The following is a 23381-nucleotide window of genomic DNA, read 5'->3' on the forward strand; positions in this document are numbered from 1 at the left end:
AGATGTACAATATAATGACATTCATCATAGGAGATATGCACCTTTACTTACTCTCTTGGTTCTTATTTTTTCCCCCTTCCTCTGCCCTCCCTTCAACCCCTCCATCCCTCCCTATTTACAAAGACCTTGTTTCCATTTTTCATTTTCTCATATTCCATTCCCTTCTTTCCTTTCCCCTACCCCTCCCACTTCCCCATCCCCTTTGCCCCTTTTCTTCCTATTTCACATTATTATATCTTTTAGTCCTTATTTACACTTTCAGTTTCTCACACTAGGGAAACTATTCGGTATTTACACATGTGTCCTGTTTATTTCACTTAAGAGTATCGCCTCAATGTGCATCCATTTAGCAGTAAATGTCTCTGATTTCTCATTTTGTTGTTGTTGTTGTTGTTTTTTGGTACCAGGGATCGAACTCGGGTCCTTGAGCTTGCACAGTAGGCGGCGAAACCACTGAGCTAAATCCCCGGCTTTTGTTTTTTTTAATTTTTTTATTTCTCATTTTTGATGGCTGAGTAGTACTCCATTTTATTAAAAAAACACATTTTCTTGATCCAGTCTCCAGTTGATGGGCATTTGGGCTGTTTCCATGTTTTAGCTGTTACAAATTGTGCTGCTATGAACATGGGTGCACATATATCACTGTGGTATGATTCTTTTAATTCTTTGGGGAAGATACCCAGCAGGGGAATAGCTGGGTCAAATGGGACTTCCAGTCCTAGTTCTTTGAGGTATCTCCATACTGATTTCCACAGTGGTTGCACCAGTCTACACTCCCACTGGTGCCTTTTAATTTAATAAGAATAAATTAATATTCTGGGGGCACTGTTAAAATTTATACTTCATTATTCAGTAACCTAATGCAGTTACTTCTTTTTCCTGTAGGAATCAGTCTTTGCATTTGCATTTCAAGCACTATGGTGTGAATTGTGATGACTGGTTATTACGCCTCATGTGTGGGGGTGTAGAAATCAGAACAATTTATGCTGCTCATAAACAGGCAAAGGCTTGTCTCATTTCAAGATTAAGTTGTGAACGAGCCGGTACAAGGTTCAATGTCCGAGGAACAAATGATGATGGTCATGTTGCCAACTTTGTCGAAACAGAACAGGTATATAATGTTTTATATGCTTATTCATGTATTGTAGGAGAGGAGAGGAGAGGAAATACTAGAATAACAGATTTTTACTTGATCCAGAACACATTTTGACAGCTATAAGTTAGGTTATGATGTTCTTGGCTACTTACTGGCCAAAAGAGAGTCTCTAAAACGAACCACCTTACTGGGGAATGACTCTTCAAAAAGATAACAAGATATTTACTAATTACAGTGGCATAGTCAGTGCTGTACATTTGATATTAAATTTTAAAATCCGTAGACAATTTAAGAAAAGTTGGTGGGGTTTTTTTGATGAAATTAAACATAACTCTTAATCAGAGATGTATACTACCTAAAAATTAAGTGATGGTATTTTTGGCTATGAACCTATAAAATTATAAATTCAAACCGTGCCCCAGTCCAACTCCAACTTTCACATTAGGTTTTGAGAAATATGAAAAACCAAGGAAAATAAATTAAATGAAATGTAAAGATACATTTATAAAATATTTAGATTAAAAGGAGTTCCTTTCAAAAAGTTGTGATTCTTAAGCTTATATATATATCCTGTTCTCTTGGTTATTGACATTAATTGAGAAAAACAAACTTAGTAGCCTATTTTGCATACTTTGACTAGGATAATTTATATATGAGAGGTAGGTCATAAAATATAAATACTGTGCAACAGATTTTAGTAACTTTATTTTTCTAATGAAGAAGCAAATATATGTGTGTGTATGTGTGTGCAATAATTTATTTTTTGCAGGTTGTATACTTAGATGATTCTGTTTCTTCCTTCATACAAATCCGGGGATCTGTTCCATTGTTCTGGGAGCAACCAGGGTTGCAAGTAAGTGGCATTCAATTTTTTTTTCCTTGGAAATACTCTGTATTCTCTAAATTTGCAGGATAGTTCATTAATTCATTGATTGCTCTATTATCCTATCTAATAATATTACTTAGATTCATAAGTGAGGAGCTGCGAAGAGTCTTATCTTAGATATCTTCCTCTTTAACTTGCTTTCAAGTACTATATTACTGAGTTTTGTGTTACTGTAATGATATATCCTTGGCAAGGCAACTTTATAAAGAAGAGTTTCATTTTGGCTCATGGTCCTAGAGATTGAAAGTCTAAGATTTGGCAGCCCAAGATCTGGTTCGGCCTCTGGTCAAGACCTAATGCCAAAAGGCATTACTATAGCGGAAGTATATGAGTGGATGAAATCAGATCTTGGAGCCAGAGAGACAGTCAGAGTGCAGCTTGGCTTTTATAGCCACTTGCTCTTGCAAGAACTGACTCCAGAAGTCCCGCATTGCCTGCTGAGGACAGCTCTCTCAGTGCCTAAGGAACTCCCACTAGGCCCGACCTCCAGACCATTTCACACTGTCTCCTGACACTGCCACCTGGGAAATAGGCTTCCAACACTTGAATCTTTAAAGGAGAACCTACATTCAAGCCGTAGAATGTATCCATAGAATTTCAGCTGTTGTGTTGAGAAAATTTTGAAGTGTTCATAGTATATTAACTTTCAAAGTATTTTCGTATTTATTATCTTAGTATATAAGGATTAAGTTTCTTTGGGCAGAAGGATGTAATGGTTCAAATAAGCTTCTGTACCAAGACTACTACTACTTCTTTTTTTTTTTTCCTCAAGACTTCTTATTTGTGATCCCTACATTATCACTACTAGCTGTGTAGTCTTGGGCAAGTGATTTTGCCACTCTGTGTCTCAGTTACCTGATCTGTAAAATGGAAATGATATTCCTACCCTGAATAGTGTTGGGTACACAGCACTATGTAAGGGTTAGCTGCTGCTATTATCAATAATGTATTTGCTACTGCCAGGTGTGGTGGAACATGCCTGTAATCCGAGCACTCAAGAGGTTGAGGTAGGAGGATTGCCATGAGTTCAAGGCCAGCCTGAACTGCATAGTGAGACCTCATCTCAACCCCCCAATATATAAATATGTATATAAACATATATATATATATATATATGCTACTGTAATTTTTACCTTATAGTCTGTGATGATCTGTCATCTTTGTTATATTTTCTCACTTGCTTTCTAATAATTTTTAAGCATGCTTTTGTTGGTAAAAATGTCCAATCTTTAGGAGATTAAAAAAAAAAAAAAAGGTCATTATATTAGATTGTATGTTCCCAATAGTGTAATCTTGCATTTTAGTGTTGTTCAAATATCCCTAGGCCATAGAGTGTAAGTCATATTTATTTTAGCTTTGGGGTATATATAATTCTGTCTATATATATATGTTCTTCAGTCTATAGTTTTTGAAGGTTTTTTTGGTACTGGGGATCAAACTTGGGTCTTTGTGCTTGCGAGGCAGGCAGGGGAACCACTGAGATAAATCCCTGGCCCTTCAGTCTATAGTTTTGAAAAAAAGAATGGAAAAACTCTTCTCACCTCTTTAGCTTATTGCTGGGTCTCTGTTATATTCTAAATTGGCTATTGTGAAGAAAAATAAAAGACCATTCCAGTTTTTTCGGTAATGCAGTTTATTCAAGTTAGGTCAAGAATTAACCAACAGGGCTGGGGATTTAGCTCAGTGGCACCATGCCTGCCTCGAGAGCACAAGGTCCTGAGTTCAGTCTTCGGTTGAAGGGAGGGGGATTAACTAGCATTAGCACTGGTTTGCTGACTTTCTTTAGTTCGTGTCAAGACTTGTCTGACTAGTGTGGGCTTTATCGTCAGCTTTAAGGACGGGTTAGATAGATGTGTCTCTCCCTTAAGTCTCTTGGGAAAGAATCTCAGCCTAACCTCACCATTCCTAAACTTTTGAGATTAGCAGTGGATGTTTGGGATGTTTGCTGGTTTGATGCAAGTTGAATGCTTTTCTTTTGGTGTCAGACTAGTGTAAGAGATTCTGGTAGCCTATTTATGGGCCCTGTGTTAAACTGCTTTCTGTTATTTTATTATGTATTTCAGAATTACACTGTTTAATTACTCAGTAAATCAAATTCTGAGTAGTTTTACTGAGGGATCCTCTTTGGGTGAGAATTTCTTCCTTCTTCCTTCTCTTGTGTGCTTCAGCATCTTTACAGTTTGGCTGGCTAATGTCATGTACCTATGGGTTGAAAACTGTGGATTTTTAAGTTATGTATTTCTTTATAGTCATAATTTTTGAGACATTGAGACAGCTCAACAATTCTGCCAAATTGTCACTGTGCTGGCCTGTTGTTGACTTGGGTTGGATTGAGGATTGAGTCAGTGGTTTTTACAATTATTTACCTCAATAGTTTTTAACGTTAATCTTTCAATAGGAATGGATTCTTTCTTTGGGTATCTTTTATAACAAAGCATTTTCCCTACCATTCCAAAAGAGTGGTAATAAAGCAAAGAAAATATGATTGCTTTTTCAAAGACTGGGAAAAAGAGATCATTAATTTTTAAAAATAAAAACACCAAATCCAAAGATTTATTATTCCATAGATGGCAAAAAGGACTTTTATGACTTAGGGTGATTGTAAATGGTTATTAGGTGTTTTGTGTATTCTTGGGACTGGAATTTATGGAGAATCCTTAAATTAGTGTTGACTTTTGTGCCATGTCTCACTTTAGAAGTCATAACGGAATCCTTGACTTGCTTCTTCATGATTAATTCCACTGTGGCTCTTTCATTGAAAGATAAAAAGAGTCACCTAAAGTGATTTTACAATGCAGATTTTCACCTGAAATTTCAGATCAGCTGAATCAGAATCTTTTGAAATGGGGCCAGGATTCTGCATTTCAACTGGGTTCCCTTCCACTCAAAGTTGAGAATGTCTGTTGTCCAGGTTCTTACTCTGATGACTTGAATCAGCCAGGCCTGGGCAAGCAAAAGTGTCCTAATATTCTTCCAGACATTGAAACTTTCCATTTCTTTTTATTCCCTCTTCTGTCATCTCAGTAAGATCTTCATAATTTCTTAGAGTCTTAAGGATTCTCAGTTTCCTTAACAGGAAACTATAGGCTCTGCTTCCTGCCAGCTCTCTTACAGGTCTTTCCACTTTTGATGTATTAGGCTCATCAGATCTACTGAGCCCTCTTCTCGTAATGTAGTTTACTCACATTTCATGCCTTGCTGTTTTCTGAGAGGAATTCTCTATTTCAAAATTAAGGTGGTTGTTCTTCAGCAGCCAATGCAGAGCTCATTGAATGGTCTCCAGTCACCCTTCCATGCTGACCTTTTTTTCATTTAGTACTTGAGTTCTGCCAGTGTGTATTATTTTATACCAGTTGCTGTGAGATACTTAGAGACTATAATGATGCTTACAGACAGCATGCAGTCTTTTTGGGGAGTCAGGCCTAGTAGAGAAATTGTAAACTACAGTATGAATTCCTTTTAAGTTTTATAAAGTTGTCATAAACGGCTTCACAAGTGAGAATGATATATATATTTTTTAAGTTTTGGCAACTCATTTATGATTCTTTTTCTCTGAAGTTCTTTGGCATTTATAATCTGTAGTATTAGTCTCACATATTACTGTTATATTACAATGTTATATTAAAATATGGAAAACCTAGCCAGGGCATGATGGCACACGCCTATAATCTCAGCACTCTAGGGGGCTGAGACAGGAGGATCACAAGTTTGAGCAACTTAATGACTTAGTGCGACCCTGTATCAAACTAAAACATAAAACAGGGCTGGAGATGTAGATCAATGTAAAAGCCCTGGAGTCAGTTTCCAATACCACCAAAAAAAAAAAAAAAAAAAGGAAGGGAGGAAAGGAAAGAGTAAACAAGAAAGAAAAGGTAAACATGATGAGATTATGCCTAGTTCAGTGCTACATGCTCAATTTTGGGTTGAAGTTTCAAAAATATGTGAACATAAAGTAGTGATAGTGATAGAAATGATACTCTATACCACTCTATTAATTTTTTATTTTTAAATTAAATTTAATTTGGGGTAAGGGAAAGGGTCTCACTACGTGACCTAGGCTGGCTTTGAATTTGTAATCTGCCTCAGCCTCCAGAGATTTGGGATTACAATTGTATGTTACTGATATAGGGGAAAATATAACAAAAGCATGTTGGGGAAAGGATGGGTCCGGATGCTGTAGTCACCCCCCTGGGTGACTGACATCTAGCTGGACTTTACTGGGCCAGATGATACCAATTATAGTATAATTCCAAGTTACTCCTTATCCCTTAGGGTAGGCCTGTAGGCCTGGCTGTTACATTTTTGTCTTGAGGCCTGGTGATCTTCAGATGCCTCCAGCAACAATTCTGATGTCTTTATTTTTCCTGCTGACTTCCTTGGGAGCTCAGTCCCTCTCTGGCTGTATATTAATTTATATCTAACTTAGCTGCCTATAATACTACTGTGCCTGAATCTAATACTTTAAAAAAATAATAACCTTGATGCAACTTTTTTTTCTTTAGGTAGATTTGTGGTTAAGACTTTAAAACTTTCTAGAGTTCTTCTTTTATCACAATTCACAATAGCTGTTTTATTATAGAATTTTTCCAATAATGCTGAGTAATTAAACCTAGTTTGAGCAAGCCAATCTATTGTTCAAAAGCTTTGATATGTAGCTAGAAATGTTTTTGTGTTGGGGAGAAGAGTAGTAGGGAACAACCACAGGGTTTAATAAAAAACAGGAGAATTGTACTTTTCTACCTTGATAGTTACAACACTATACAACATAAATATTGACAAGGTAAATTTTTGTAGTGTTAAGGCAGTTTTTGTAGACAGACCTTTTATAGTGTTATAGGTTGTTAAGAAAAAGTATCAACTTCTGTTATTTTTCTCTAGTCTAAATTGCTTAATGCCTTGGAGTATACATTTTTCAAATTTAATGAAGGCTATTAAGTAGCATAAAATGAAATTGAATCTGATGATTCAGTTTATCCAAATGTGAATCTAGGTTAGTCTAATCAATTTCTTATTAAAAAGAAAAATAGATAATTACTACTTAGCAGGACAGTCATTATATTGACATAGGTCAGGGAGGGAAAATAGTGATAATACTTTTAATTCAACTTTGAAATTGTGTAAGCACGTTAGAGCTTTTTTTTTTTTTTTTTTGATGAAAACTTTCCTCCTACACTCTTATTTAAACCTACTTCATTCATAGATTAGCAAGAATGAATTCTGGGAAATTTTGATCCCAAAGTCTCAGAAATATTTGGAAGTTCAAACTGGTCTCAATTTGTGTTTCTTTTTGGCATCTGTTAGAGCTTTCTCAATCCTGCCTCATCTTTCTGCTACTTTACTATGTGAGAAAAGAAAAGCTAGCAATACATAGTAGGTAGATATTTTTTATCTTGTTCATTTCACTTAACCCAAAATTTCTAATTTTGCAAAATGTGCTGATTTATAGTTGTGTGACCGTGAGATTGTCTTGGAAAGTCTGTTTTTCCAGGAAGGAATGATGGTTTTAATTCTCTGCAGCTTTTTGTGATGGAGAGGGACTAGAGTATTCAGCATAGCAGAGAAAAAGACACGTGGACATTGTAGTGGTAGACTGGTTGGAAGAGGAGAAATTTAGGTCAAGAGACAAAGACAACTCATCTGAATCTTTTGGAATTAGTCACACAGGTTTAAGAGGGAAAGTAAATCTCTTCATTTACACAGGTCATGTAGTTTGAGCTGAAAACAAGGTAATATATATGAAAGCATTGAAAATATTTTTCATTGAGAAGTTACTATTCCTTTACAAGTATATTATAATAGTGTAACTTGAACTTTTTAAATGGGACTGCTTTTTAGCAAAAAGCAAAGGGGAAATTCTTAGAGCTTTTTAAGAAAATACTATCGTGAAGGAAAAATCACTTGTTTGATTTACTTACATGTGTTCAGCAAATAAATTGTTACATACATCAAGCATATATTTCTTTTGTCCTCATGTTGGTTTTTGGTATGATGAAATTTGTTTTTCTTGTCTAAGGTGGGATCACATCGTGTCCGTATGTCAAGGGGTTTTGAAGCCAATGCACCTGCATTTGACAGGTAGGCCTCATTATTTGTACATAGTGCCTTACTTTTTGATATTTCTAAGAGTATGACTAGTTATATTTACCAATTCATTTAAATGTCTTTTAAGGAGCCGAGGATTTAGCTCAACAGTTCCACTGCCTGCCTTGCAAGCACAAGGTCCCAAGTTCAATCCCTGGTACCAAAAAAAAGACTCCATCTCCATTAAAAAAAAATGTCTTGTAGCTCTATGCAAAATTGCTTCTGATTTCTAATTCAGCTGGAGGACTGTGATTCCTAGTGTATTGACTTTTAGGGGTGATAGTTCTGGAAGTGTGGATCTTGATCTCTTGAGCTTAAAACTTCCTATCTGTGTTGTCCACTGTGGTATCCATTAGCTATATGTAGCTACTGAGCGCTTGAAGTGTGACTAGTCCAAGTGAAGATGTGCTGAAAGTAGCAAATGCACACTGAATTTCAAAGACATAGTACCAAAAAAAATGAAAAAAATCTCAAGATTTTCTTTATAAATATAAATTTTTGAAAATTTAAAATTATAGATGAGTCTCACATTGTATTTCCTTTGTATGTCATTGCTATATACCAGTGGTGGGAACCTATGGCACGTGTGGCGCAGCGGGCTGTTTGTATCATTGAAAGCTCTAAAAGGTTGCTGCACTGTATATAGTAGTCTCTTGTCCTTGGGATATATTTCAAGACCTCCCCAAGTGGATCCCTAAGACCTTGTACTGTACATACTGTATGCATATGTCTTTTCCTAAATATACATGTGTTAAAGTTTAATAATTAAGCACAGTAAGAGATTAACAATAAGAACTAAAAATAGAACTATTGTAACATTCTATAATAAAAGTTGAATGTGGTCTCTCTCTGAGTCAAGACAGCATTAGTGTTTTCAGACAATGATTGACCTCAGTTACCTGAAACTGTGGCAAGTGAAACCACAGAGGAGGGGAGGACTGTTGTATAGCCTCTGAATGGCTGGAGGCTAGAGAGGAAAAAACTCCTTTGGGGCCTGTTTTTCAAAGGCTAGAGATGTAAAAAGGTCGCTCTGAATACTTGTGGAATAGGTGACCTCCTGTGTGAGGTACTGGCCTTCCCACACTGCCCCTACTGCATGTTCTGCTATGCTGATGTCTGTGTTCTGCTGTGTCTGATGCCAGCACCCCAGAGTGGGATGCTCCAGCATGGTATGAGGAGTCGCACTGTGTGTAAGTCAGAGAGGAAGTGCATTAACTGAGTTTCAATCAATTCCAAGTTTTGAGAACATGTAGAGTAGCTATGTACCAATTTGGCAAGTTCTGTGACTTTAAGTACTACCACCTAGGTTCTTTTTAAACCTAGGATGGATTCTTCTTGTTTACTGAAAAAGAAATAGCCTTATCTTTTGATATATGCTTATTTCCTTTCTTTAATAGGCATTTTAGAACACTTAAGAATTTGTATGGCAAACAAATAATAGTAAATTTACTTGGATCAAAGGAAGGTGAACATATGCTAAGTAAGGCTTTCCAAGTAAGTATGGTCATTTCTTCTTCCATTCTGGCCTAAGGTCACCTAGAATAGTATAATGATAATCAGATTCTCCTAGGAAGTACATTATTTCCTGGGGAAAAGATGAGCTAACTTGTTGAAACCTGTAACTCTTTGGAGCTATTAGGATTGAGTTTATGTATGCTAGGGCTTCTGAAGTTGGAAATATGGAAAACTTTCACGACAGTTGACATTGTTTTCTAATCTGTTTATTAATATTGTGCAGAGGCATAAAAATATCTCTTCCATAAATGTTCACATCACCAGTAGATAATTATCAGCCAGTTTCCTTCTTTATTGCTTTCCGTACTTCCTAGACACCATAGTCATTGTTCTAAAACTATGAAATGGTCAATAATACATTTGTGTCTGTGCAAAACTGTACCTTCCTGCATTGAGAGAAAACTTAAATACAAAGAACTCAAAAAATGTATGACTTCTAAAGAAAAAATACAAAATACTTTAATAAACGAGTCAGTAATGAATTAAGATAAAGTATGATATTATGTAAGATTATAAATTTAACACAGAATGGTTAAGAAACATTTTCTGTTGTTCATTCTCATTAAATCTAAAAGTAATCTAATTGTTTAACTATTTTTGTAATCTTGTGAAATGAATATTGTTAATAAACTTAAAAAATGTATTGAATGAAAGTATAAAAAACTTTCCTCAGGCTTTGTGTTAAAAATAAGATACTTTATTTTGAGATTCTGTAATAGATATAAATAATTATTAAATTTTTATTGTAAAAATAAAATACTGATGATTGGAAATATTTTATTCTTTAAACCAGACCAGAATATTATTTAGGGTCCCTGATGTTAATTATTGTCACTTGGTCTCTCTGGGATAGTGTAAAAATTTTAGAGAATGGATGTCATCTATCAGCAAGAAATTTTCCATTTTACTACCAGTGTTGATGAAAGCTTTGTGGAATTAATGAAGTTTCAAGGGGCCAGCTAAAGTTTAATTTAAAATGTAAAGTTCAGGTTGGGGATGCAGTTCAACTTTCCTAGCACACATCGGACCCTGGGTTCAATCCCCAGCACCACAAAAAAGAAAAAAGAAAATGAAAAAATGTAAAGTTCCATTTATAGCATTATATCCTTAAGGTCAAGTAATAATTAGATAATTTTTTGTCTTTTTACTTTAAGAGTCATTTGAAAGCTTCTGAACATGCTGCAGATATCCACATGGTGAATTTTGACTATCATCAAATGGTTAAAGGAGGAAAAGCAGAAAAATTACATAGTGTTCTTAAACCTCAAGTCCAGAAGTTTCTAGATTATGGATTTTTTTATTTCGATGGAAGTGAGGTTCAAAGGTTTGATGACAATTTCTCTGTTCTTTAAGTTGGAACTTTGCTATAACTTAAGTCATTCTTAGTATTGAACTCTTAAGTTTCCTTTCTAAACTTTAAAATATCTTTTTTATGCTTGGTTTTAGGCATTTCTTCCTATAGGATTCAACAAATAAGAATAAATTTCATTATTGAGCAAACATTATGGGACTAGCAGTCTTTATTTGTATCAGTAACAATGAGTAGAAGACTAGGTTCTGTTACTATGCCTTTTTACATTTGAGAACATTGAAACATAGACATAGTCTACTGCAAGTCATGTAACCTGGAAGTATTATCGTTAGGATTCATCTGGTTCCAGACCTCATGCTGTTAGGTCTGGAACTATTCCACTTGAGTTTTAAAACTAATGGAAACAAATAAAAAACATTGCTTTAACTAAATTGTTTTAAGATATGCCTTCTAATTTAAATCTTTAGTTGTTTTTTTTTAAATCTTTAGTTTTTGCTTGTGAAACAGGAAAAAACAAGTTTGAAAGATTTAATTTCAGAATACAGGCTGAGGTATAAACTTTTTGTTTTGTTTTGTTTTGTTTTTTTATTTTGGTACCAGGGATCAAACTCAGGTCCTTGCGCTTGCAAGGCAAGCGATGGAACCACTGAGCTAAATCCCTGGCCCTAAACTTTTGTAAACAAAGCTCAAACTTTTTATTTTTTCAATTTGTATATTTTATTTAGTATCAATGCCATATGCAAAGAACTGTGAGATTATAAATCTGAATGTATATTTAGCTCCTAAACTACTGGTCTAATTAATAGTAAGTGTGTGATGGATTTGTGATAAAGAGCACAGGGCAAAATGTTAACAGATACAGAACCTAGGTGGTAGATATATGGATGTTCACAGTATAATTCTTTCATCCTTTTGGTATGTTTGAAAATTGTGATAATAGAAAGTTGGAGGGAGAAAGTGGTGCTCCATTTTAGTCACCTCAGTTCTCAGTTTGATATAGCTTTATTTTTGCCACAAACCAGCTATCTAACTTTATTGAAACTGTTACAGGTGCCAGAGTGGTACAGTTCGAACAAACTGCTTGGATTGCCTTGATAGAACAAATAGTGTGCAGGCATTCCTTGGCTTAGAGGTAAAATAAATTAAAATGTCTGTGTTTTGTGCCATATGCCTCTTTGAGTGTTTCTCTCATAAGTTACTTTTCAGAAAATACGGATGAAATTATGCTTCATTAAAACTTTTTTTTACTTCTAGTCTCTTTTTGGGGAGGTCAAAGTTCATTTTGAGTTAAATGTTTTCTTTATCTATCCTTCGTATTCTTTCTGTAGCCAGCTGTTTTATTCTAGTGCCTCTGTTAAACACTGGTATTTATTCTAGTGCAGTAATTGCTGCTTTTGAATATTTCTTGAAAAAAAATATGTATTTGGCCTTAATTCTGTGTGTTGTCTCTTAAAAATCTGTTTTAGATGGGGAGGGTCTGTCTTCACATGTACAATCCTGTAGGATTATTTTTTTGACAGTTTGTGACTTAATCCAGTTTGTTTGGCATTTTCAATGAGTACCTACAAAAAAGAGGATTGGATGAAAATGCCACAGTTAGAATGAGATTGAATGAGTTTCAACTTCTTACGAAGTTTTTGCCTAAAAGTTGTTTTTTTTTCTTTACTGTTTATCCATCAAATTTAAATATAATGTAAATATAGTTTTAACTATTTGACAGACTTTGTGGCAATACTGAGTTTCCTGAGTCTTCTGTATTGTACAAATTAGGATCATAAGGCTGTGTGGATTTTCAGTTCCTTAAGAACTTAATATAGTCAGCTGGGCATGGTGGCGCACACCTTGTAGACCTAGCACTCAGAGGTTAGGGCAGGAGGATTGCTGTGAGTTGGAGACCAGCCTGGGCTATGTAGTGAGTTCAAGGCCAGCTTGAACTACATAGCAAAAAACCCTCAAAAACAAAACAAAAACAAACAACTTAGCATAGTTCTCAAGTACTATAAAAACAGGAATAGGAAACAACTGTTCTTTTATTCTTTAATGATCCTAAACTTGGCCAGAGCATTTGTTAGCTAGCTATTCTGTAGCTCAGCTTCTGTCTCAAAACTGAAGTAAAAGCCAGGCATGGCAGTTAGTACATGCCTGTAATCCTAGCACTCTGGGAAGCTGAGATAGGAAAGTGGCAAGTTTGAGCCTAGCTTAGGCAATTTAACAACCTGTAGAGACCCTGTCTCAACAACTTTACAAAGAGATAGGGGTGTAGTTCAGTGTGAAGTCCCTGAGTTTAATCCCCAGTACTATTTTTTTAAAAAGTGTATAAAATTCTCTGCAGAAATATATTTTTTATGTAACTAAATAAATTCTACTGTTTTGTTTTTTAAATCTGTCATTGAAGTTTGCCATTATAATTTATTTAGAAAACATATCATAGATGAGAAGTGCAAGAAGGCATGTTGGTTATTTAGATGGAGTTTATCACATGGCTCAAGTGTATTTCAGCTTTTGGTTTTAAGTGGCTGGATGCAATTACATGGATTCTGTGTAAGCTTATTGAAATACTTGAAACTCAGTAAAAGTAGAGCAGGTGTTAGTTTTCAGGATCCACCTTAGCTGACTTTCACTACTGGTAGTTAGATGTGAGAATACAATAGCATTTGGTTGGCTGGTTACAAAATTTAATAAGATAGGCAAAACTAAACTAATAGTGAAGTAAAATCAGTTTTGCCCATTTCCTTGAAGAGAGAAGAGTTTAAATGATTAAAGAGGTTCTGGGAGCTTATTTTGTTAATTACTCTGTTTACTAACAAAGAACAGCTCTGGTATAATCTGTAGGTAATAAATGAGCCTATTTGAGGTTAACATTAGTTTTCATTCTTTATAATTATGGATAATCTTACTTAACACATAAAAAATAAATGGGAAGGAGTTAGGTAAAAATGCAAGGGATGGCATATGACTGGAGAAACAGACTGGATACCAATTACATCTTGCTTTGACTCTGCCAAATTTCAGGGCTAGAAACTGCAAAGGGAAGATGGGTAACTTTTCTGAACACGCATGGTTAGTTGGGATGAAGGAATTGTGGTGACCCAGAAGTCCTTCAGTCTCTTGCGGCCTGGGTTCCTTCCGATTCTCCTTTGTACACAGTACCAATAAGATTTTATATGTAAAGAGCCATCATGACTCTGTAGTCAGGATATAATGTATTTTCTTTATTTTTGTAACAATTTAACAGCAACTCCCTTTCCTCATAATCTCTTGATCTTCATTACCCAAATTTAGAGAACCAAATCCAGAAGTTAAAGAAACTGTCATTTCTCTATATATTTAGGTAAATTAGATTATTTTTCTTGGTTGAAATGCAAGCTAGTGATTCTTTAGGTCATTTGGGTGAGCAAGGTAAACTAGTCTAATTTATAAGGACACTTTAAAATTAATTTTATCATTTAACCAGAAAGAAGTTCTCTAAGGGAATGTTAAATTACTAGCCATTTTCATTGATGTAGCATTTTCTTTAAAAATTGCAGTGGTGGAAAAATAACACATATAGCCTAGTAAAGTGTTAATATTTTCAAAGTCCAGTCTGGTAATTGTCCTATAAATGTAAATTTTTTATTCTATTAGTCACATTATGATTAATATATTATTATATTTATAAAATTTCTCATTTTCTGTTTTAGATGCTAGCTAAACAGTTGGAGGCTCTCACCTTGGCTGAAAAGCCTCAGTTGGTGACTCGCTTTCAAGAAGTTTTTCGGTCCATGTGGTCTGTGAATGGCGATTCAATCAGTAAGATCTATGCAGGCACTGGAGCTCTTGAAGGGAAGGCTAAGGTAGATCCAGATCTGTTATACATTGCCAAAGATCATCTTTTTCTTCTTTTAATACAGCTTTTCAATGACCTTTTTTAAACTAATAGGTTTTTTTTAAGTTAAGATGTATCTATTTTAGAATTCAGTTTTACTATGCTTTTTTTTGTTGCCTTTGAAACTTCCTTCTACAGTAGATACTACTGATTAAATGAAATGTAGAAAATTCCTTAAGTTTGGGGGTGTAGATATATGTGACATATTTAGTCATTAAGTGATAAGCCACTGTATTTGTGTTGCTTGTTTTTTATGGTTTTCTCACTTTTCTGTTATTCTTTTTAGATTCTTTTTTTTAATAGAGCCCAAATGATTTACTTCTTTTTAATGTTTTTATTCTACATAAATTACTACCATAGACTAAGGTTTAAAAAGCAAATAAATTGGACAGATGCAGGACAAATCTGTTCACCCAACTATAAGAAGTGATGCTTTTAAAAACTTACAATGAATGCAGAAGTGTTTGATGCATGCAGTAGCCTTAAATGGAAAGCATTGATTCCCACTGTTCCAAAAAAGAAAAACACAGAAAAACCCACACATCTTACTGCACTCCACCTTAAAATGCATCGTGTTGGGCTTGTTTATAACAGCACAGAATTCCAAGAGTCAAAATGAAATAAAGGAGGTATTTTAAAGATTTAAGAGCCGATATCAAAAATAAATTATATTTTTTCAAGATACAGAAATGCTGCTATGTTGGCTGAGAGCCCAGTAACCTTTCAATGACCACATTGATGTCACCTCCTGTTGTTATCAGTGCTTGCAAGTTTGCTTCTTGGTTCAAAAATCCCATTGCGGGCCGGAGATTTAGCTCAGTGGTTTCGCTGCCTGCTGTTCAAGCACAAGGACCTGAGTTCGGTCCCCAGTACCAAAAAAAAATCCCATTGCACTGAGCTGTTCCAGTTGTTGCTGAAATCTGACTTCTGTATACTTTTTAGATTCTTGATGTTGCTTATAAATATAATTTTTTGACAACAGTTCTCTTAATAAAGTGTCCTGTCTCACTTGGTTTTGTGTCCACTGCATTTGACACAGTGCCTGCTATTTAATAGAAATGTGACAAATGCTGGATGAACAAATAAGTCTACTGACAATTCATATAATACCTACTATGAACTCAACCTTACTGGGGCATAATTGTTGAGTTTTTATCCTTTTACTTATTTTAACCTGAGAAGAAAGCTGTCAGAATGTGCCTAAGATGTGTGAGATGTGAACCTAATTATAATTTTGAGTCTCATCATTACTTTTCAATTGCTGGTATTGTCTATAGACTACTTTCCCTTCTAGTATTGCCCATAACTGTGGGATTTTAGGACTGTACTTGGGATTTTTTTCACTATTCTATTTTTATACTTAAATATTGTTAAACTTTTTAAGGGATCTTGATCTCACTTGAATTTATTAACATTCTAAATCTCTATACCCCCTCACATATTTCAGGAATAGAAATGAGAATATTTACTACTTTATAATTCTCACTCAGCTTCTTTAATATAGCAGCTGACATTTTGTAAATACCATTTGTCATCTCCAAGTCTTCCTCACTTTCCAGATCTTCTGTGTCTTCTGCATCTCATAAATTCTTATGGGCAGAGGCCAGGCCTCTGCCCGTAAGAATTGGCCTTACCTGCACAGTTCCTTCTGTTCAGCTCTTAGGAGTAATTTGTATTGGCTTTTGCAAATATTTACTTCTTACATGCTTCCTATTTTGAAAACCTGAAATGGTTAAACATTCATTTATTCCTTTTAGATAGAGAACATAATTCTCACTGTTAAAAGCTGATTCTCTGTAACTGTTGCTTTAAAGTATTCTTTTATAGTCTTCTGCCTTTTTGTTTCTTTTGTGACTAAGACAATATATGTACAGAGATAACATATATTTTCAGTGGTCTTTTACCTTTAACGAATAGATATAAAATCTTTATTAAATATACTAGTCTGAATTGAGCTAAAATCTAACATCTGAACTGCTTTCTTTTCCTTTCTCTGGGTCCCTTTTGATTAATTGCCTGATAATGTGAATGGTGAGTGTTTTTTCAATAATTCGTGTATGTTATCATGTGGAAGGGAAAGAACATTTAATGCCAAATTTAAATAGCTGATTAAATATAACGGCATTCATTTAGTGGCATTTAAGAAAATTGCCTCTTTAGGCCCGGGGATTTAGCTCAGTGGTTCCATTGCTTGCCTTGCCAAGTGCAAGGACCTTAGTTTGATCCCTGGTACCAAAAAAAAAAAAAAAAGAAAAGAAAATTGGCTCTTTATTCTGAAGTGTCTAATTACTATTATTTCTTTAGGGGATTAAAAATTACATATTGCAAACTAAATTATTTTCTAAAAGGCAAGAGATTTTTTAAAAATTGGTAATGAAAATCTGTAAGATCAAAATAAATCTTCTTTGTAATAACCAGTATGCCTAAGTAAAATATGTTTATTAGAAGTTATAATTAACTCATTGTAATAAGTTTTTATTAGTTGTATAGGCAACAAAATGACAATATACAAACTGAGTTAACATGTAATATTGAGAGCTATAATTGTAAATTTCTTGTCAGACCTTCAGTCTTAGATTAAGCTTTAGTTTTAACTAATATAAGTTATTTGGGGGCAGTTTTATTTTTCTACTGTCAAAGTAACTTGAAGCTTTTCTGGGATCCTGTAACTTCAGTATATGACCCTTCATCTCTTCTACCTCTCTCCACCCATTCCATCCCCACCTCTAAAACTAACAGTGTAAGAGGAATTTCCTTGTTTTAAATCAGGACATATCTGTTTATTTTCTTTGCAATGAACAATTTTAACATTTACTGCTCGAAATAGCACTATTGGATATAGTTGTAGTGCTTTGTGAAGAACTGGTATCCAAAATGGGAAACAGTGATATCTTGAGGCCTTTTAATGTGGGTTATAAATTCAAACTATAATGATTAGGTCATTTTTTACACTAAAATCATATAAAACCGATTTAAAGTTGTGCAATCAGCTGTGTTTAGAATAAAAAGCTAATGCTCCTTTGTCCCTCAACAGGCTGGAAAGTTAAAAGATGGTGCTCGTTCAGTCACCAGAACAATTCAGAATAATTTCTTTGACAGTTCCAAGCAAGAGGCCATTGATGTCCTGCTACTGGGAAATACTCTCAATAGTGACTTAGCTGACAAAGCTCGAGCACTTTTAACTACTGGGAGCTTGCGTGGTATGCATGCTTACTTTGTATTTTACCTACTTATTGTTATTTATGATCCTTCTAAAAGTCTAAGAGGTACATGTAAACTTATTTACATAAATACTTTTTAGATTATAGTTGATTAAAATAGTTTTAAAAGGAATTTCTGTAAAGGTGATTTTTAAAAAATGGCATTCTCCAAAGGAAGTTTGTCTCTTAAAATATTTATATTATAAACTGGCTAAAGATTTTCTTATATAGATTATGATTGAGAATAGTTTTAAGTATTGCTAACTTTACAGTTAGGATTTCATAGAATATTCAGCTAGCACTTACAATAGAATATCCACTAATCTCATTTTATAAAAATGCTTTATTGACAAAAACCAGTACCTATAATGATTATTTTTCTAATCCCCATCCCAAATATTTCTGTAACATGGTCTTAACTTTTAGTTGTTATTGTTTTAAATAAATATTAAATCACATTAATTAATAATTTAAGATAGTTTTATTATTGGCCACTAACCACTATTAGCAGTTTTAATATCTGAAATAAGTATATGGTTTTCAAGATAGCTTTTTACCTTTCTTTATATATCTTTTATTCATATAAACGATTTGAGCTCGTGTCAGTGAGCACATAAAAGTAGTATTATGAGAAAACTCCACATTTATTATAGATGTAACAGATTGGACTTTCTTCCTCCCAGCTTTTTAAAGGTATACTTAAAAACTAAATTAGACTTTCTTAACTGTGTTTTTTTCCATTTTAACTTCATAGCATTATGAACCTTTTTTTTCCATTTGTCCCAAATCAAACCTTGTATTCCCTCTTTCAAATGGAGGAAAATTGTTCCTACATAACACAGTTTCTTCTCGATAATTATTTGGCCAAATAGGTGGCCATGGACTCTTAGAATTCCACATGGTGTTCTGAAGGTAGTTAGTTACAGCCAGCTAATTGGGATCTGTTAAGTAGGCTGAGGGACTGAGACCTACTCAGACTCAAAAACACCTGATCTTGGCTACTACTTTCAACTTCAGGCTTTCTTTCTGGCTTCCAAAAGAAGACTGACTGATTTGTTTTGTCACCTCTTTCCACCTGGCCTACTTTGATGTGGAGGTTTTAATAAGCAACAATTGAAAGTAAGTGGTTGAAGGACAGAAGCAAAGTACCTAAGTAATTCCCAAACTTGAGCATCAGTTTTTTTTTTTTTAGTTTCCTGCACATTTTACTATATGTAAAATATGCCTTTAAATTTAAAAAATACAGTCAGTTCTGCTATAACGCTTGTTCTGAGCTTGGGAATTTGTTCCAACATGGTTGATATATTAGGGAGTGATTGAACATAATGCCAGTTTTGCATGAGCTTATACTTGATTTTGCTGGCAAGCAACATTAGGTAAATACAAAAAATTGTACCCAACAGAACCAAGATGGGTACACATATAAATGCTCATACACATATATACTCACCTTACACATCTTCCCTACCCCAGTTTACCGCATGTGTTATTGAGCCATACCCACCTACATCTGATGTTTCAGTTTTCCATCTGTTTTCTGATAACTCCGCTCACATCATTCATTATTCACAATTATTATTCCCATCTGGTGGCCATTTCTACAAGCCTACTTCATATTTTTATCAAGATAAAGTGCCTTGTTTATTGTAGCATTCATGCATTCATAACCATGTAAGACGCATAATGCTGTGCTGCTTTATTAAGTTCTACCTTTGGTGTGTCACTATTGAAGTTTTTTTTTTTTTTTTTTTTTGGTACCGGGGCTCGAACTCGGGTCCATTGCCCTTGCACAGCAGGCGGCGAAACCACTGAGCTAAATCCCCGGCCCCGAAGTTTTTGAATATGGTGCCCCAAACCCATTTTTCCTATTAGCTTCATGGCTATGGGAATTTGCACAAATTTGCATAGTGTGTGGTTTTTAGAATGTGTATGTTTTGTTATAGCTGAACTGATGGTACTTACCAACTGGTGAGTCACAGAAAAAAATTAATAAAAGTATATAGTAGGATAGTACCTTCCATATCTTCAGTATCCTTTAACCTCTTAGGTTTTCACAATCATGTCCTCACTCACACATGTGCATATGGAAACACACAGACACAGGAGCAGCCAAAAGAGCAGTTGTAGGAACTTCTGATTGTGAAACTGAGTCACTGTAGAGTTTCCTTGAATATAGAAGGTTTGTATCAGTTATTGTCATTTATTTGTAGTTGTTGGTGTCCTATAGCCATCAGAAAAAAAATCAACTTATCAAATTGATTTAAAAGAAAGAAGTGAGCCATCTCAAAATGTTTTGTCATAGCACTCTAGCGTTTAACTGTAACTTGTTGTCTTACTAATGATTCTTTGTTTTCTTCTTGATGCATCCATAGTTTCTGAACAGACATTACAGTCAGGTACAGTATAGAAAATCAATCTATAAATAAAAACAATTTTTTCTTTGTTTTCTAAGGTTGATATTGTATACAAATAAAGAGGTATAACTGGAAACTTTGACTTTGTCCTCAGAATCTAATAAGATAATTGATATTTTTTACTGAGAAAAACATTTTAAGTTTGCAGAAATTAAGTATTTTATTCAGAAGGAAATATGCTGTCCTCTTTATGTTCCTGCATCAAAAGCTCAATTACAATTAAAAATAACTAGTTTTTATTTCACTTTTGTATTGCTTTGAACGAACATTATTAATTTTATACCTTATTCTTAATTAGCTACTGGAAGAAACCCCAGTATCTATTTCATATTAATTTCAGAGTATAGCTGTGCTATATATGACTACTCAGTAGAGTTTCTTACACACAATATATAAGAAAACATTGTCTCATTTTCTTATTTTATTTGTTTTGTTTTGTTTTTGTTTTTGGTACTGGGGATCGAACTCAGGTACTTGCGCTTGCGAGGCAGACAGGGTAACCACTGAGCTAAATCCCCGGCCTATTTTCTTATTTTATTAATAACATATTTTCTGGAACTACAGATCTGCACTGAAATACGATCTGAAATCTTTTAATTTTAAAAAGCGCCAAGATGACTAACAAAATCAGAAGAGTTAAATGTATAAGATATAAAAGTTGCTAGGAGGTGGTGTTATACAGTTACAGTTCCAGCTCCTCAGAAGGCTGAGGCAGGAGGACTGCACATTCAAGGCTAGCATGGGCAATTTAGCAAGACCCTGTCTCAAAATAAGAAGGGCTGAGGATGTGGCTCAGTGGTAGAGCTCTCGCCTAACATAGGCAAGTGCCTGGATTCAATCCCTAGTGCCAAAAAAAAAGACTTACAGTTTTTCTTGGCCACTTATTCATAGGAATCTCATCTCTTTATTTTCTGGACAAGGTTTATGATTTTGTCTTAAAAGATAAATTTGTGACTATATGAACAAACCTTGACAGAAGTGTCACTGAAAATGACATATTTTCTTCTCCTTAAAATTTGGTATCACTTATGATTTGTTTTGCCTACTTATTGTTCTGAATCTTTTGAGAGGCTGTCAGTTATTATGGTTGTTATAGAAGAGTAGGAAAGAGAGCACCTGGCTATGTTCTTGTGTTATGTAACGAACACCATTTTCTGAAATGAGACAGTATGTAGGGATGGGTGTCTGTCTGAGCACAGACTCACACCTTTAAGCACATAAAGGTTCCAATGAGTTAAAAATAGAGTAAGAATTTTATATATATATATATTTTTTAAATGTTTTTGTTTTAAAACCATTTGACTTTATTACTTTATACAGTCAGGCCAACTGTTTTTATTCATGTTGTTCTTTACTATCTTGCCAAGTATTTTAAGCTGTTTGATCATAGAACTTACGTCTTCACATAGAATAGAATATAGATGCCATTTTTATAGTATTAACAACAGCCCCGCCTCCCTTACAAGCACAAGATCCCTGGTCCAAAAAAAAAAAAAAATAGCAGTGGCTTTAATTTTAAAGACTAGTGATAAACCATAATAATAGAAGATGATTTTTATCTAATTACAGTTGGCTTTCAATTAGCCATACTAACAGGCCAGAACAAATAATCTGCTTTTATAACCACCCACACTTTCTGTAAATAATCAAATAGCAAGAGGGTGAGAAATCTGCATAACTTCTCTTAGGAACAGTGGGGACATGGCTGTCCTCCTAATCTGAGGGTCCACAGTTCAAAGGTACATTCATAATAATATTAAAGTGTTACTTTTCTCCTCTCATTTTCTCAAGTGACTGCTGTTTATTCGTATCATAAAATAATAAATATCACAGTAAAGGAAGATTATATGACAAAAAGTGAAAGATTTGATTTCCTTTTCTTTTTACCAGTTAATTGCCAATTAAGTACAAAGTCTGTGTTTTTAGGTCAAGGTATTGTTAGGGTTCCCTTCACTTGTAAGTGCCAGTGTGGAGTGTGGCTTAGAAGGAGAAGAGAGGGGTGGTAGACAACAAATATGCAGGAGAGAGACCAAAGATTCAAACCATATTGAACATTTATCCATTTAACAGTTATGCATGAAGGCTCACTTTGGACCAGGTACTCTTTTTGTTACTAGGAATATTGCAGTTAACAAAACAGATCAACATGTCTACTCTCCTCAAGCTTCCATTGTCATGAAGGGAGATAGTTACAGGAAAAATAAATACAATATTACAGCTTGAATATCTCTCATCTGAAATATTTAGGGCCAGAAGTGATTCAGGTTTCAGTGTTTTTTGGATTTTGGATATTTTCATAGATTTTCCTATTGAGCATCCCTGATCTGATACTCGAAATGCTCCAGAATCCTGAACTTTTGGAGCATCATGTTGGTGCACAAAATTGTTCAGATTTTGTATTTTCAGATTAGAGATGCTCAGCCCGTACATAGTTTGTAAATATGATAATGCTGCAGAGAAAAATAAGATGATAATGGAGAATTAGGAGTAGGGTGCATTTTCAAATAAGGTGGGCAAGGAAGGCCTCACTGAAAAGCAGAGATCCAAAGGAGGTAGGACAGACTGCTCCAGGTGGTGGGGCAGCCAGTGCAAAGGCCCTGTGTCAGGATCAAGCCTGGTGGTATCTCTGGAACAGCAAGGAGACCAGTGGATGGGCAGGGAAGGTAGATGAGGGTAGAAAGAAGACAGATTATTGAGGGCCTTGTAGACCATTGTTGAGGATTTGGGCTTTTATTCTAAGTAAGATAGGAAGCATTTTGAAGTAACTTTATTTTTAGACATCTTATTATTTTCCATAATGTGCATTTTTGTGAAGGAGCCATTCTTCATCAAGCCACTTAATCAATAGGAAGAATCTTAAATGTAAAAGTTCTTAAATGTTTTTGTTTGGGGAAAATAAAATTTATATTTTTTATCAGCTTTATACAAACTGTATGAAAGTTAGTTGCTGTATTCTTAAAAATGAACAGTTCTTAGGATTTGTATGTTATAAAACTGTACCATTTCATTAAA

General features: G+C 34.5%; 1 protein-coding gene across 40 annotated transcripts in view; it reads left to right on the forward strand.

Moving 5' to 3' along the window:
* Synj1 (synaptojanin 1) overlaps positions 1 to 23381 on the forward strand; it is a 95603-nt gene that overhangs the window by 34063 nt on the left and 38159 nt on the right. For 23 of the 40 annotated variants that reach the window (XM_021256179.2, XM_021256182.2, XM_021256168.2 and 20 more), the window contains exons 5-13: positions 886 to 1111; positions 1866 to 1949; positions 7996 to 8057; positions 9461 to 9557; positions 10733 to 10902; positions 11941 to 12022; positions 14571 to 14723; positions 17790 to 17955; positions 20328 to 20351. In XM_021256179.2, coding sequence (XP_021111838.1) covers positions 886 to 1111; positions 1866 to 1949; positions 7996 to 8057; positions 9461 to 9557; positions 10733 to 10902; positions 11941 to 12022; positions 14571 to 14723; positions 17790 to 17955; positions 20328 to 20351 — 1064 coding nt within the window. The remainder of the gene's footprint in view (positions 1 to 885; positions 1112 to 1865; positions 1950 to 7995; positions 8058 to 9460; positions 9558 to 10732; positions 10903 to 11940; positions 12023 to 14570; positions 14724 to 17789; positions 17956 to 20327; positions 20352 to 23381) is intronic. The other 17 variants (XM_021256184.2, XM_004842288.3, XM_004842290.4 and 14 more) reach the window with 3 other exon arrangements.

Source organism: Heterocephalus glaber, unplaced genomic scaffold (genome assembly GCF_053883595.1).
Source record: "Heterocephalus glaber isolate CG9 unplaced genomic scaffold, H.glaber_assembly_v1.0 deba00000122, whole genome shotgun sequence".
Lineage (NCBI taxonomy): Eukaryota > Metazoa > Chordata > Mammalia > Rodentia > Bathyergidae > Heterocephalus > Heterocephalus glaber.